Source organism: Chamaea fasciata, unplaced genomic scaffold (assembly GCF_029207755.1).
Source record: "Chamaea fasciata isolate MVZ Bird 193981 ecotype frontalis unplaced genomic scaffold, bChaFas1.0.hap1 SCAF_12, whole genome shotgun sequence".
Lineage (NCBI taxonomy): Eukaryota > Metazoa > Chordata > Aves > Passeriformes > Sylviidae > Chamaea > Chamaea fasciata.
Genome location: NW_027094097.1, coordinates 8553864 through 8569370, shown reverse-complemented (window position 1 = coordinate 8569370; position 15507 = coordinate 8553864). Strand labels below are relative to the sequence as shown.

The 15507-nt window shown below is 40.2% G+C and overlaps 1 protein-coding gene across 2 annotated transcripts in view; it reads left to right on the top strand.

Moving 5' to 3' along the window:
- The first annotated feature begins 267 nt into the window (after positions 1-267).
- Positions 268-15507, top strand: part of CBFB (core-binding factor subunit beta) — a 37910-nt gene continuing 22670 nt past the window's right edge. For both annotated transcript variants that reach the window (XM_066194510.1, XM_066194512.1), the window contains exons 1-3: positions 268-379; positions 603-689; positions 5026-5142. In XM_066194510.1, coding sequence (XP_066050607.1) covers positions 302-379; positions 603-689; positions 5026-5142 — 282 coding nt within the window. In that variant the 5' untranslated portion in view covers positions 268-301. The remainder of the gene's footprint in view (positions 380-602; positions 690-5025; positions 5143-15507) is intronic.

Sequence of the window (15507 nt, the reverse complement as noted above, 5' to 3'; positions counted from 1 at the left end):
CGGAGTTGTGAATGGCGCGGCTGTTCGGGCCGAGTTTACGAGCCGGGAGGAAGTCGGAGGGGAGGGAGCGGGCTGGGGGCGGGAGCGGGCGGCGGCGGCGGCGGCAGCATCGAGCTCCGGCGGCGGCTGCGGCTGCTCTGCGTGCGCCGCGGGAGGAGGAGGGACGGGAGGAGGGAAGGGGGGGCGCCGCCGGCGGGGGCTAACAAAGGGCGAGGCGAGCGCTGGGGCTGGGACAGCACGGGGCGGGCGGGAGGGAGGGAGGGAAGGAAGGAGGGCAGCCGGCGGCGGCGGCCCCACCACCATGCCGCGGGTTGTCCCCGACCAGCGGAGCAAGTTCGAGAACGAGGAGTTCTTCAGGAAGCTGAGCCGCGAGTGCGAGGTGAGGCGGCGGTGGCGGCGGGGCTCCCCCTTCTCTCCCTCCCTCCCTCCGCCCGCCGTAGGGAAAGTTTCCGCGGGCCGCGGAGGGGCCGGGGCAGCCCCGCACCTCCTCTCAGCTGCGGCGGGAGCCCAGCCGGCGGCGCGGGGAGCCGCAGTCAGTGCGCTCCGCTGCCCCCTTATCGCCGGCATTGGCCCCTCCTGATTGCGCGCCCTGTTCCCCGCAGATTAAATACACCGGCTTCAGGGACCGGCCGCACGAGGAGAGGCAGGCCCGCTTCCAGAACGCCTGCCGCGACGGCCGCTCCGAGATCGTAAGTGGCGCCGCGCTCCCCTCGGGGCCCGCCGGGACCGGGCCGGGCCGGGCCGCGCTTGGCTCGTGAAATAAAAGTTTGGGGGAAGCTGTCGGGGCGGCGAACGCTGCGCGGTGCCCAAAGCTCGGGGCCGGCCGTGCCGGGACGGTGCCTGGAGCCGGTCGGGGCCGCTCCGTGAAGGAGTTTTCCTTAAGGAGCGGCATGACATGGGCTGCCTTGCAAACGCCGAGGAAAGGTGGTTCTGGTGAGCAGGCAGCACTTCTGTCTGCCTTAGGAGTAGCGCTTATTCACTCGAAGGTGTCAGCTCGCTCCCGAGCGCGGAGAGTGGTTGTCTGGAGTGCCGGGGTGACGGGAGGAAGGAAAACCCCCGGCAGTGAGAACGCACTGCGCTCCTTCCCTGGGCACGTGCTGCAGCTGTGAGCTGCTTTTTTCAATATTTAGCTATTTTTTTTTCTTTTTTTTTTTTTTTTTTTTTTTTTTCTTTCCGGAAACAGTAGCTTTGAGAAATGAGTAACATTGTTCAGAAGGCGCTATCGCTGTTTGATGTATTTGTGAACTAAATCAAATGCTTTTAAAATTAGGCTTAGAAACTTGCAACTTCAGCTCCGTTTTTTTCATTCATTAAGGCTAGTTACAAACTACTGTCACCCTCTGAAATAAGAAGTGAAATGAAGGATGGCTCAGAGAGGTCAAGAACTGACTCCTTGTTTCCTGGTTTGATTTCTGCTCCAGGTTGCTTCTATAGGATTAGTATTTCGTATTGTAACTCCACTATTAAAATGCAGAAGTAACCTCTTTTCCATTTCGAGTATATAGTGAAAGACAAGATAAAGCAGAAAATAAACCCCACTTCCACCAAGTTTGGTTTATGAGCATTCTTTAATTTCACGTGGTATACATACTGCTAGACAGTTCACAATGGAATTATTCTTATGCACATCCCAAAATACTTGAACACCACTTACTATAACTGATCTTGTTCATTTGTGTTTGTCAGTAAAAGGATACACATTCAAGGACACGGTTACTTTTTACTGAATAACTTTATTTTAGCTGAATCTTATCTTATTATCTCTTGTTTTAGAACCTGTAATATTATTTTACAAGAGACCCCCTGTAGACAGGTTCTTAATTTTACTATCTTTTTACATTCATTTTTCTTTGTGTATGTTTGCTTCTTTTAAGAAAACACCAGGGAAACAATGGATAGGTTTGGAAGACATAGTTTGCTAGCATTGGAAGTACCTGTACAGGTGAAAGTGCATAATATACCTGAATCCCTCCCTAAAAAAAAAAGGCCATGCAGCTTATAACTAGCTTTCTAATGTAGCCTGTACAGTTATTATATAATTGGGAAATCGCTGTAGTTTCACCTTCTGAACCTCCTGCTGCCTTTTTTTGCCAGAACTTCTTCCCTTGGAAGCTACCAGTGATGCATGTTCTACATATTTTCACTCTACTTAATTATAAAACAGGCTCTATATTTCTTCATCTGAAACATCTGGTTTTGTTTTGTGAACAGGGCATGAGTAGTCAGGTTTATTTAGAAATGTAGTGTGTGTAATGACTGATGTTAAAAAGAGCTAGTAATTTTACCTTTTTTTTTTTCAGTCTTGAATGTTTTTCCAGACATCAAGGATTTATTCTTTTATCTCCAAAGGGAGTCTTTGCAAATGACCTTACATATTTTGAAGCAGAAAAAAAGCCCCAGAGAACAGCTCAGAGATTGAATATAGAACCGGCAGTAGGTTGTTGGTTATGTTGTCAAATAGCTCTTGACTGAATAAAGGAAATAATTACCAGTATTACTGAGAAGTAACTGTGAAGTGTATTAACTAGGATTTCACATTTACTGGTAATGCTTTGATAACTTAAATAACCTCATGTGTTTGGTTTGCTTTGGAAGGTACTTGTATTTATGTTGTCTGTGTGTAGGTCAGGTCGCCCTTGTACTACCTGATAAGCTTTTCACAAAATTTGCAGCATAAATGTCTGATAGCTTTTCCGACTGGGCTTTAAAAGGCTCTGCAGACAAAACTAGAGTTTTCTTACTTTCAAGTTTAAAACCAAACTAGTGGTGTGATTTTTTTAAATCATCATTATTATTATTTTATTTAATTTGTTTGTTCTTTGATGGAAATTAATGGCTTAATAGTATTGTGTGGTTATTAGCAGGACTGTTCTCGAGTTTTTTAGTATTGACCTATTATTTGATTTGAGAGGCATATGGGAACTCTAACTGTATGGTTTTGTCTCTTCGAAGGGAGGGAACAGCTTCAAAAATCCAGAGAACAAATATCTACGTAGCTTTTCATGGTTTAAATGGTGCCTGCCTGACTCTGAGGATGTGGAATTTGTGTACTTTTATCTTCTTTTTTCTGCTGTTTTCCCCGTTTTCCATTGCCCTCTAGCACACATTGAGGGTGGAAGCAGGAAGGCATAGACACTTCACTGTCTTGCTGGGTTTCCCAGAAAGCAAGTTCAGTCCTTTTGACCCGGTACCAGAACTGGACTAGTCTGTAGGGCTTCAGTGGTCAGCTGGTTTACTCTCAATGATCTCACTCCTTGATATTTTAAATGTATAAATTAAGGAGTATAAAACACATGTTTACTAAAGATGCTCAGAGGTAGGAAAACAGTTCTTGAGCAGACTAAGTGGTGACGACTCAGTGTCACAAATATTTGGAGATAGGTATATTTTTTTTGTTGATATGTAAATAGCATCCCTTGCAAAAGCAAAGGGTTAATAGAAGGCAGTGAGTCTGATAGTGGTGGTCTGCAGATTTGATGTCTCCTATTTGTGCAAGTGTATCCTTGGTGCAACTTTTGTTACATCAATTGAAATGTTTAACTTTGCAAACAAATATTAACACACTGATACAGTATTCTTCTGGCATTACTAGGACCGATTTTTTAAATTTTAATGACATTGAGGATGTGCTTACAGGAGAAAAAACAAGCAAACAACAAAAACAGAAATTTAAAAATGTGTTTTTAAGGATAGCCTGGAACCAAAACTGATTGCAGAGCATTAGTCTCCCTTGGAAGAGGGGAAATAGCCAAGACTAAGCACTTCTACTTTCAAAATGGGAGATATTAATCCTATGAAAGTGTTGCAGTCCATGACTAGAACTATCTTAAATAACATGTAGCTATAGTGTCACAGGTAGCAGTAAAGTTATACCACGAAGTGGCTAAATTCTGGGTTGCTCGAAAGAAATATGCTTGTCAGGAAATTCCAACTGTAAAAGTAGTAGTTGTATAGCTTTTAAGGAAAATGATGTTCTAGATTAATAACCATTTAAATCTAAGTGATCATGGTAATAAATACAGCCATTTGATCGCAACAAATTATGTTTAACCCTGGGATTGTGATGGGAATGATATGCTGTGAGTCTCTGTGAATATTCACATGCTTACAGGACAGCATGCTCACCTGTACCCAAGAAGAGTATAAATACTGTGAATCTGACTTCTGCTTGCAAAAATAATTTTTTATTTCATATCTAGGAAGTGCTGTACTCATCCTGGCTTGGAGTTAAGATATGCGTGCAAATACAGGGAGTTTCTAAAGACAGCTGAATCCCATTTTCATTTGAAATTGTAGAAATTCGTTTGCTTGAAAGCAATGCATGCTTTTTCTAATGGGTTTAAGCCAGACCCTTTAATGATTTTACAAAGGGCTGCAGCTGAGAAGAATTCCTACAGTTGCTTTTTCTCACTGACACAGCATCTGCTGATCGGGGTGTCACTGGTGTCTTAATGTGGCATGAGGACTTTTTCCTGTGAAGCTGGATTGAACTGTGTATTGATGCTGCATGCCAGTAGGTGATAAAATAGGAATATTTATGCTTCAGTGAAGTGTCTGTCTAGGTATAAGTAGATTTTGAAAGGAAAAAAATCCCTTTATTTTGAAAAAAGTTCTTCTTAGTAATGGGTCTAAGGAGTTAATTTTCCTTCAGCAGTAGTTCTTTCAGAGATATGCAACTTCTTTGAAAAGCATGGGCAGTTTTTAATGTTGCAGCTACTAAGTTGGTGCAGGGTATCCAGACAGAACTGAAAGGACAGATTCTAATGTCAGCAAAACTGATTTGAAAGAAGTATTGATTCCATGTTGTATTTTATATCCGAAGCAGCCAATGGCAAATGTTGTCAAAATGGAATCAGATGTTTGTAACTTAATACTTAAGAAAAATGATGAGTGCATGTTTTTGACTTTAAGTATTCTCTATGCTGCCTGGCTTAAGACATAAACTGATGTAAAAATAAATGACTGCCTGCATAATTTATGTAATGTCTTGCTCCCTGATCCTGTTTGTATTGATTTTTCTAAAAGGCTTTTGTGGCCACAGGAACCAATCTGTCTCTCCAGTTTTTTCCGGCCAGCTGGCAGGGGGAGCAGCGACAGACACCGACCCGGGAATATGTCGACTTTGAAAGAGAAGGAGGCAAGGTAAGGAGGAAATTGTTGAAACTGAAAGAATTTTTTGTTGTTGTTTTTTGTGCTTATGGTCTTACTGGTATGGACTGCTGTGTATGATGTGAGATTTCTAATATCTCACATCTCCATGCAGGTAGGTAGTGCTGTGAGAACAAGTGAAAGCTGGGAAGATAAAATATTGCTTTGTTTTAAAGTGTGCTAATGTTTAGGCAAATGGAAGAATTGGGAAACATGGGCGGTACTGGTGGCTTTGTGTTATTTTGAAGAGCAAAACTATTTCTACTGTCATGCTATGATAAAATTTTGGGGAACAGTCTAAATTTGGTGTTGTGTTGGTGCTTCTGAAGTGGTTCAGAAATTAGACTTTGGCCAATGAATCGTGACAGACTAATGAAAATTTGCACTTTCAACAGGTTATTTCATTGCATCTTTGGCTGCCAGTTGGTACAGCAAGCAGTCAGTGTGCTCTAAGAGGAATGAAGCTTTCTCTCAGTTTCACCATCAGCTATAATACAGAAGCAGCGTCACTTTCAGAATTGATTTCTGAGTCTCTTTTTTCTGAGGTGGTTGTCCCATAGACTGTTATTGAAAGCTCAAATTCCCTAGTGACAGTGATGGTTACTGTGAAGCTGTATTAGATTTAAAGCCAGAAACCTTGCTTAGTCTCATCAGAATAAAGTTACTGAAATCACCTACAGCTGGTTTTGTTTTACAGGAAAAACATACCTTTAAAAAATACATGCTGTCTCTTATCTGTGCTCCTGTAGGTGCTTTGGGACTGATCCAAAGATCACTGAATTCAATTGGAGACTTTCTTCAGAACTCCGTGGGTTTAGACCAGCACTTAAGCTCTCCTAGTTTTTCTGTTTCAGGCTAAATTTTGTGTATTTTTTTTATTATTTTTAAAAACTTTTAATGGACTACAAAGTCCTTTCTTTTGTCTAAGTTTTTTTACCTACCCTTATAACAAGAAACAGCTAATGCTACCAAACCTACCAGGCTGGAGGAAATACTTGAAGCATATTCAGGTTTAATGGCATATTGGGTCTTTTAAATGCTGCTAGGTGGAAGATAAATATTTCCTATAGTGGGAAAACTTGATTGGAAGAAAAAAAAATTCCTGAGGGCAGTTATGGTATGTGGAATTCAAGTTAATGAGTTTTTTTGGAAAAAATTGTTTTCCATTTAGTCCTGTGAGGCTTGCAGAAGTTTGACAAATTGGGGGAGAAGTGAAGTTGGCTGTCTGGGTACTGACTGCTTTGCTAAGGAAACTGAATTGAATCTGGCTCTTACTGAAAAATATTGATTCTGGCTCACAATTGAATGAGGAATTTTTCTTGTAATGTGTAAGAAGACTGAAGTCTCTCTTCTTGCCAGTTCAAAACTAATTTTATTTACTCCTATGATTTTTTTTTAACTTTGTTTTCTCTGAATGAATTCTTAAAGTACTGAACTACTTCATCCATTTTCTTGTGTTGTCTTAATCATGTAAGAGCATGGTAGGTATGCTGTGTATTAAAATAGAACATGAGCCTCATTAATGAATGCCACTCCTTCTTTTATGTGTGTTTACAGTAAATTCTAGACTGCTTCACTGAAATGTTAAAAGAATTCCTCTGAGTGAGGCTAGAGGTGGACAAACAGATAAATGGGAATAATGTGATGTTCTGGTATGAACAAATCACAAATTCACTGCTGTAATCAGCCCTTACTTGTGTAAATCACACTTGAATGCAGGCTTGCTCTGCACAGAATTAAACTTCTCTGAAATTAAGCCACTCCCATGATTGGAGCAGAGGAATGAGCAGAGTGGGAGAGTGTTTTATGTTATCAACGGAAACAGTTAAGAGTTTCATATGAACTGTCTGAGATTTTGGTCTCTCTAGATTTTTGTCATTTGGTTTAATTAAGAATTTCTTTCATAGGCTTCAGCACTCTCTTAAAACCATGTGATTTTTGTAGCTCTGTGCAACATTGTTTTATGAGCTTTGATTCTTGAGGCAGTGCATTATGTGTTTGTTCATCACTGGATTTATGCCAGCAAGGCATGTTTTTAATTATATGAATAAAAAAAGGCTATGGGGGAAGCTGTCAGTTAATAATTATCTTAGGCATTAGTTTGAGATCTAGAATTTAGATAAACTTACCAACATTAGAATATTTTTATTCTGGAATTCGGTGTTTGGCTAAACAATGATGGCCCAAAATAGTTTATACAGCTTTGAAGTATGTCACTATTGTGCTAAAACAGTTTTGTACACAGATTGACAAAGCTACCAAGGCAGGATCTGCTAGAATTGCTGCTTAAATGATTGAATTTTAGAAAAAGCAACACTCTTGTGAAAGTTGGGATTCTGCAAATACATACTTCATAGGCTTGAGGTTTTTCAATCTGGTATTTCTTAACTGAGGGGATTTTTTTTATATGCTTAATTTGCCTTTTAATTTGATGCATCTGATGTTCACAATGGGTGGGTAGGCCTCTGGTGGATACCCTGTCTTCATTAATCCAAGAATTGGATGGCTCTGTGCACACTTAATGTTTCTACTCATTTTAAACTCAAGTTTAACTTTTTTTTTTTTTGAGATAGCTTTAACATTCTCTGCTGTCTTTGACCTGCAGCAAATTTAATTGTCTATTTGAGCAATTTTTCAGGTTTGTCATAGCAGAAGAAAAAGCAGCACTAAAAATAGGTCCCTAGATCATAAAAATAATAGAACATTGTATTTCATTGTGATTGTGGGTGTGTGTGGGGTGCGTCAGACACAGTGTGTGTCCTGTTTCTGGGGAGCTGAACCATACCAAGGCTTTCTGATCCTCTATGTTGTCAGCGAATGTCCAGGGGGTTTTAGTTGTTTTTTGGTAAAGAGTAAATGAGTAGATGTTAAGAAGTTGAAAGATAGGCAGTGTAGTAGTCTAATGTATTGCCTGTAATATTGGTTAATTAAACCTTGCAATTAAATGGAGAGCTTTATTTTCGCCTTGGTTTTCTGGGATCATTAATGACTTAGGCTAGTTTTATTGTGATTAATGAAGGTCTGTAATTTTTATTTCAATTTCGTACTGTGACAAATGAACTTAAGCCTGATCTGTGTATGGACTTCAGTGCTTCTTAAAATTGTTTTGTTAAGAACTGCCTGGTCAACTTTCTTTACATGATTCATTTTGTATACTTCTTAGAGTAAGATAATGTCTCCAGCTTTCATTTCTCACTCAAGGTGCTCCACTCTTTCTTTCTTTCAAGGACATTAGTTCTCAGATATTCTTTTTTACTGTTTAAATACCAGTCATTGATGAAGTCTGTGAAGTTGTTTTACTTCTCCTCCCCTTTATAATACACTTCTCCATCTCATTTTAATGCAGCTTTACTTCCTGTCTGTTCTTTGGTGGCAGCTGCTCGTAAACCAGAGTCTTCCACACGGGTTTATTTTGCTCTAATACGCTGTGAACTCTGCAGCTTTGGAGGAAAGCACATCAGACATGATTTAAATTGATTCAGAGTGCCTGCTGTGCCACATGTGATGTAGCTAGGATTTCCACTCATTAACCATTGACTTTGTTCTAGCCATAACTAAAGATTTTCAGTTTTCTTTCTAAAGATGACAAGTTTCTACTCGGACAGTTTTTTTGTCATAACTAGATTTTATTTTGCTCTAAGTTGATGTTTACTGTTTGGATGAATATTAAAAGAAAACAAGTCTTTGTTATGCTGCGGGTGTTACGGCAGAAACAGAAGTTAATGAGAAGTAGTTTTTATTAAAATATAGCACCTATTCAAGCGACAACCTATAGAACCACCTCTCCACTTTTCCTGAGCAGCCTTAAACAATTGCTGTCCTCTTACTCAACCCCTTTCTGGGGTTGTGATGACCCCAAAACCTTGTGGTAGCTGGGAGAGATTGTTCTGTGAGGTTCAGCTGGTGGTCAGTGAAGGGACATCAGCTGGTGGACTGTCTGTGTGCTCAGAGCCTTTGAGGTACTTTTGCCTGCTCCAGCCAAGGGAAGTGGTGTCCTGATGAAACCCACATTACTGTTGTTGCTTTTGATCTTTCTCAGACTTTTCTGTGAGCTTTAAATATGGAGGTCAGTGTGTGGTTATTCTCACAGCAGACAAATGGGTTTGGTGGTGTATCCACTTTGTACCCAGCCTGGCTAAACAGCTTGATTTTTTTTTTTTCCCTCTTGGAGTTGCTTGGTGGGAGTCCTGTAAAGGCTTGGTAGATGAGAAGACTTCACTTTCTTGATGATCCCCTTGATCAGTTTTCATCCAGGATCATCTATATGGTTTGAGTAAAATACTGGCTTTCTATAGATGCTTGTGATTCTAGAATTTACTGTTGTGTTTGTGCTTAAGAGTTCTTTAGCTGGCAGAGACTTCTCAGTTTTTTTCTTTCTAATATTTTTTCTTTTTCCCAGCAACATCCTTTGTTTATGCTCCTAAACCCATTTTTTTGCTTTAGAGGGGAGTGAAACTTTTTTTTTGTTTAGATACTTAGAAGTGTTCTTCATAATGACCTGCTGTTGCATAGAGGAGAGCTGTCTAATCCAAACTCCGTTTGAAGCCACAGTCATAGCGTACCTGTGCTTAGTTACCTCACAATTAGGAGATGTCTCGATGTGCATACAGTTTTATATGCTATGAACAGTTAGGAACTTGGATTTTGGGACGAGAAATCTTTAGAGGATGTGGACTGGACACGTTGTGCTGGCAGGCAGCCACTGGCTGGGTTTGGGCAGTTGTTCCTGCTGAGTGATTTATCATCGGGTGCCCTCGGCCGCTGGAGCGTGAGTCACCCCTGGCACCTCTCATGTGATGAGGATCCACAGCCTTTCCCCTGGAATCCTTTCACCCCTCATCCTCCAGACCCTTCTGCGGCTGCCCACGGCTTCGTCCCTGCCTTACGGTGCAGGCAGTGACGATGCCATTTTGAAACAATGCTTGGGAGCAGTACTTGCAGCATGGCTGTGGAAGTACTTAAGGTCTGCTGTCAGTAAACTTGCTTCTGCTTAGCTTTTATTATGTATTCTAAAAGCAGTTACTCAGTCATACTACCTTGAACTCTTTCCAGTGGCTTAAATGCACTCATTAGAGTTGTATAGACAAGATTTCAAATATACCCGTGTCATCATCCTAAAGTTTCCCAGAAGAGGAACAAAATTGGAGTTAGTGAGCTAAATTTTGCAGCTATATATAAGGACAGATGAGTGCTGTGTGGATGAAAGCAGTACTTGAGATCTCTGCAGCATAGATGCTGGAAGAAATCCAGACACTTGGTTTGTTGAATTCTCTTGTTTGCATATCAGTCTCCACTTACTGAGCAAAGTTGCTAATATTATGCTTCTCTCCTCTTCTTATAAATGAATGAGAAAAGTAACAGAGTCATTGTTGAGAATGTCTGCGTCTTTCTGAAAATCACTTAATAATTCATATTAAAAATAAGAAAAATTCAATAAGATGATGAAACATTTGCTTCAAGAAACTGTCATTTTTCTGAAAGTTACTGAAATCGTTCTTCAAGCTTTATTGTCCAAAGCACAAGTAACAAAATGAGCTCATTAGCTTGCATAATTGCAAGTTTTATGTTACTCTGTTAAAGAAAATTTCGAGTCATTGCTGAGGATGTTCTCTGCAGAAGCTGATAGTTTTCTACAGAATAATTATGACACTATGAAATTTTATTGAATGATGAAAGCTGAATAGTTGTTATACTATACAAAAGACAAAAAAATACACATTATTTTAAGTCTCGATGCAGCACTACTTGTTGAGGAAATGTTTGAACAGTTTTTCCAGACTTGAATCCTGCTTAAGGGAAAGGGTGAGGCTGTTGGAGTGCCCAAGAAGGCAATGAAAGCCAAAGGGTAGAAGAAGCAGTTTTTCTTGCCCCTCTCTTGCCTGGGTCAGTTCCTGGATTTTTTTATTAGTTGCTTGTCCATGTTGTCAAAATCAGGTAATTTTTTTTTTGTATAGTTGAGTATGCTTGCATTATATGATTTGAATTTTCAGTCCAAAAGTAGAGGATTAGAAGGCTGTGTATTTGCACCCAGGTAGTGTGGTGTGCAAGTGATGTGTTTTAGATAAACCTCTCTTTCTAATCCTCTGTTGCAGTTGCTATGTGATTTTCTGCAAGCTTGAAAAGAACAAATTTCACAACCAGTTTTGAAATTTGTCTGGAAAATATTCTGTCAAGCTGGCAGAAAACTGTGTGTCTTGTTAGTTACTGGGTTTGTGAGCAGAAGCGTGCGTGTGTACTTGGAGCAGCAAAACCAACAGCTATCTCCTGGCGATATTTTGCTGCAAAAGCATTGTTCTTTTGAATTGTTGCAAGAAAAAATGTGTCTTTTTTAAATGCATCCCCTCTCCATTAAGAGGGAGCGTAGGTTTAAAATCCAGCCATCTTTCTCATGTGGAATCTAGCGTAAAGATAGGCTGATAAAGACCCTGTAGAGTTTTGCAGGGGAAAACCCCAGCATGTATTTGCCTTTCAGATTTTTCTTGTTATGCTCCTTGCATTTTTGTTGATTTTCAGTTCTAGCTCTGTGGTTGGTTTTGTGTTTTGAAGGCAAATGGATATAGCTTGAGCATGAGATGCATTTCTCTTTGGGAGGAATTAGTCCCTTCTGCAGTGACAATGTGAAAACTAGAAGCCGTCTACTTTGTGCTTTCTATTGGGGTTTTTTTTGGTGGTTTTGGTGAAGTCTGGTTTGTGTTTTCTGCTTAGTCTAGAAATTGCAGTATTTTGCAATGATGAACTGTATCTGGAGACTCGGTTATTGGATGATGAGTATAATTTCTGTGCAGCAGTGTTTTAGTATTTTTCTATGGGAGCTTCTAAGCATAAGTACTGACCGGTGATCTTAATCCAGGAATAAAATGCTGCACAGATTTTAATCACATTTGTTCTGACATCCTTACTGCTTCATATCTGTTCTTAGTTATAGACTTGGTTTTTAGTTAAGTGAAATAGCAATCTGCATAATTTAATGAAACATTGATCTGCTTTTGAAAAGGAGTCGTGATTACATAGTTGAGCTAGCTACACAGAAAAAAACTAACAAATGCAACCAGCCAAAAAACCAGAAAAATACCAGGTTTTCGACAAGGGACTTTTTAATTCTGACTCTCCAGTAAGGTTAGGAAAATTCTTCAGCTATTCCTTTTTTTGATGTTTTAGAAACCAAACCCCATCACTGTAGTATTTCAGTAATACACAAAACACGTTGAGGGAGGTTTTGTCACAGCTCTGATATTACAAAGATACTTTCGAAATGAGTCTGTACATGGGTATTTCTGCTGCATAGAATTGTAAAAATGGATTATGTTGCATCTCAGTGTTTACTGATATTTGTAGTAAAACCTTATGTTTTACTAACCAATTTTAAAGTATGCTTATGTACATAAGCAAATTAATAACATCTGACCATTGGGTTTTGAAGTTGAAAATCGTAGAATGTTCTGAGGTGTTTTTCTAGTTGTGGAGTGCTTTCTTTCCTCAGCTGCAAGTGATGTCTCTGTGATCACAAGGAAGGAGAGCTGGAGGAACAGGTCCTAGGCAGAGAAATGGTGGTGCTGGGCCCAAGGAGGTGTCCCTGGCCGGTGCTGTCCCAGGAGTCCCATCTTGGCCCCTGCTCAGGAGACAGCGAGGGCCTCTTGGTTGTGGTGTGGTACAGCTGTGCCATGGGGGCCACCCTTAAAGAACTTGAAGGTGTACTCATCTTCAAAGCCACAACTGGGTCATCCATGCATAAGTGTTTAGGAAAGGCTCTTGTTTGGTCAGAAAGTATCAATTCCCTTACATTTTTGCAGAAGAGTGTAAGGTTTGAATTTTAACAATACCGCGTTTTCATATAATGGAAGAAATTCCAAGGTGTGGCTTTTAAGATAGGACACATTTTCTTTGTATGTTTGAAGAAAGAATAATATGTTTTGAGGGATGAAACAGAAGGATTGGTCCAAATCAAAAGCACTAAAAAGTCTTTATTTCACTCATAGTCACTTTGTAAATGAGATTCTTTTCAGCTGTTTTTATTTATGCTTCATTCCGGTTTAAATTATGTCACAAGGTTAGTGTTTGGAATTAAACTTATGGAGTTAGATAAATGCTGTAAACTCTGTCCATGACTTGGTTGCTTGTCATTAGTTTCTTCTAAACTAATGATCAATATCTGAAAGAGTTGTGTGAAGCCTTGCATGAAGTTATTAGCTTTTGCTGTAACTTCAGTTGTTACACTAATGAAGTTACTCTTCTGTTTTGTTCCCCCATTAGTTGAGGATTTTTGTGTACGAGTTCTGTTGCAAAGTTTTAGAAAAGCTTTTTTTTTTTTTCCCCATTTCATAGATTGCTTCCTCTCATGCTCTGCCCTCTTTTTGAAACCATACTAGAGACCCTTCTCTGTGATATGAAAGCGAGTCTTTGTATTTTGGGGGAAACACAGGGATGGAACTGATGCAACTTTATATTTCAGAGCAGTCGTGGCACATCTCTGTGGCAAGATTGAAGCATTTTATTGATGAAACTGTATATATGGTCATATGCTGTTGCTGTTAAAGGGAACAGTTGAATACATACTTTCTCATTTGAACATTTAGTACAGGTTGTTTCCTTTTGCTTGCTAGTGTATACAGATAATGTTAAGAGAAGCTGAAATGATGAGGTTAGCCTTACCCAATTTAACACCTTTCTTTCTTGGAGTAAGTGTTCAAAGCTTGTTTGTTTCTTAGTGGTCAGTGTTTTGTGTGCAATTACCAGGGAGACTGCTGTTTCAGTATTTAAAAGTGGGGTATGATTCAGGGGAAGGTGGGATCAGCAGTGGGATGGATGGATGGATGTGGCTCGTTATGAATGGGCAAGATGTGTGCGTGATGAGGCAGAGGGTGAGTCAGAACTGAGCCTCTTCTGAAAGAATGCGTTTTGCTCCAGTGTGCTGGGAAAATGAAAACAGAAGGGAGGGGACTGCGCCACTTCACTGGGGACTGGTGTTTCCTGGGGGGTGAAGTTGATCTCGGTGGCGCTGGCTGTTGTGAGCCTGCTGATTCATTAGTTGGTGGGTGGTGAGAACTGTGTGCAATCGCTGGGGAGGAAATGGCTTGGTTGCTGTAGGGAGAAGGAGCATTTTCTGTAACTGCAGGATGTGTGGATGGAGCACACAGATAGCATACCTCCAGCAGATCAGTTAAATACCCTGCTGTTGTGAGATAAGGGTTTACTAGATGACTGAAATAGGATGTGAAACCGAGGGGTTTTGTCTTGTGCTAAAATGCAGTAACTTTTTAAAAAGTAATTGAGAATTGTCCTCTATTTAAATGGTTTGGATTTTAAAATATGAATGAATAGTGTTACAGGAGCCATGGCCCATTCCTGTTCTTAACAACAGAGATAACTCTCGGTTTCTTGGAGCTGGAGGAGAAGGTTTCTCATATAAATGCAGATGAAAAGAAATTACAGATTAGTCAAAAGAATACAAAAGAAAGGTGAGATACATTATATGTTAAAGGTGTGGCACAGAGGTCTTTGAGAACAAGCCAGCGGGGAGGCTGAGGAAGCACAAACACAGCTCAACAACTTAGAGCCCAACGAAGCCTATTCATGAAGCACCTTCTCAAGTTTTTGTGTGTTTATGGTGCTGTTTGTCCTCTATTGAGATAATCTGCCAGAAGATAAGAGTGTTTGCTCTTGCTGCTTGTTCAGTCAGCAAGCAGAATATTTGTTCTAATACTAAAAGCCTGTTTCCAATGTAAAAGTAACGTGTCTGTGTTTCTCATTTAAAAATTCTAATGTTGCTTTGAGCTGTAGTAGGAGTTTGAAATGGAAGATGTAATTTGAGATGAAATTAGTTCTGTAATAGCCACCCAAGCAAAAATTCAGCTACTATAAACTAGTAAAAATTGCATATTTCAGTATGTGACAGTTTACCTCGGTCTCCTAGTCTAACAAAGCTTTGGCTGTGACAGTGTGTGGAAAATGAGGGTGCAGAATGAGACAGAACTTGCTCTCATCCTTCAACTTGTGTACAAAGGTTCTTAACTTAGTTACACAACTGTCCACTGTCAGTGGCAGAAAAGCCATGCTTCCTTTGGTTTATAGGATGGACTGTATTCTGAAAAGAGGCTGCTGCATAATTTAGCTTTTCCTCTTGTATGTCCCTATAATGGTGTTTCTTTATGTAGCATTAAATTTGTCCAGTGAATGTGAATTTGGTAATTGCCTGACTTCCAACCTCTGCTCCTTCCTTCTGTTCTATAGTGCTTTTCACCTCTCTTGAATTTTACAGCACTGACTGCCAGGCACTATTATGAAAAGTACCCAGAGGTGCGTGGAGGATTTGTAAAATGATTTAAATGCAGGTAGTCTGGGGTTAGCAGTAAAACCTTGAAA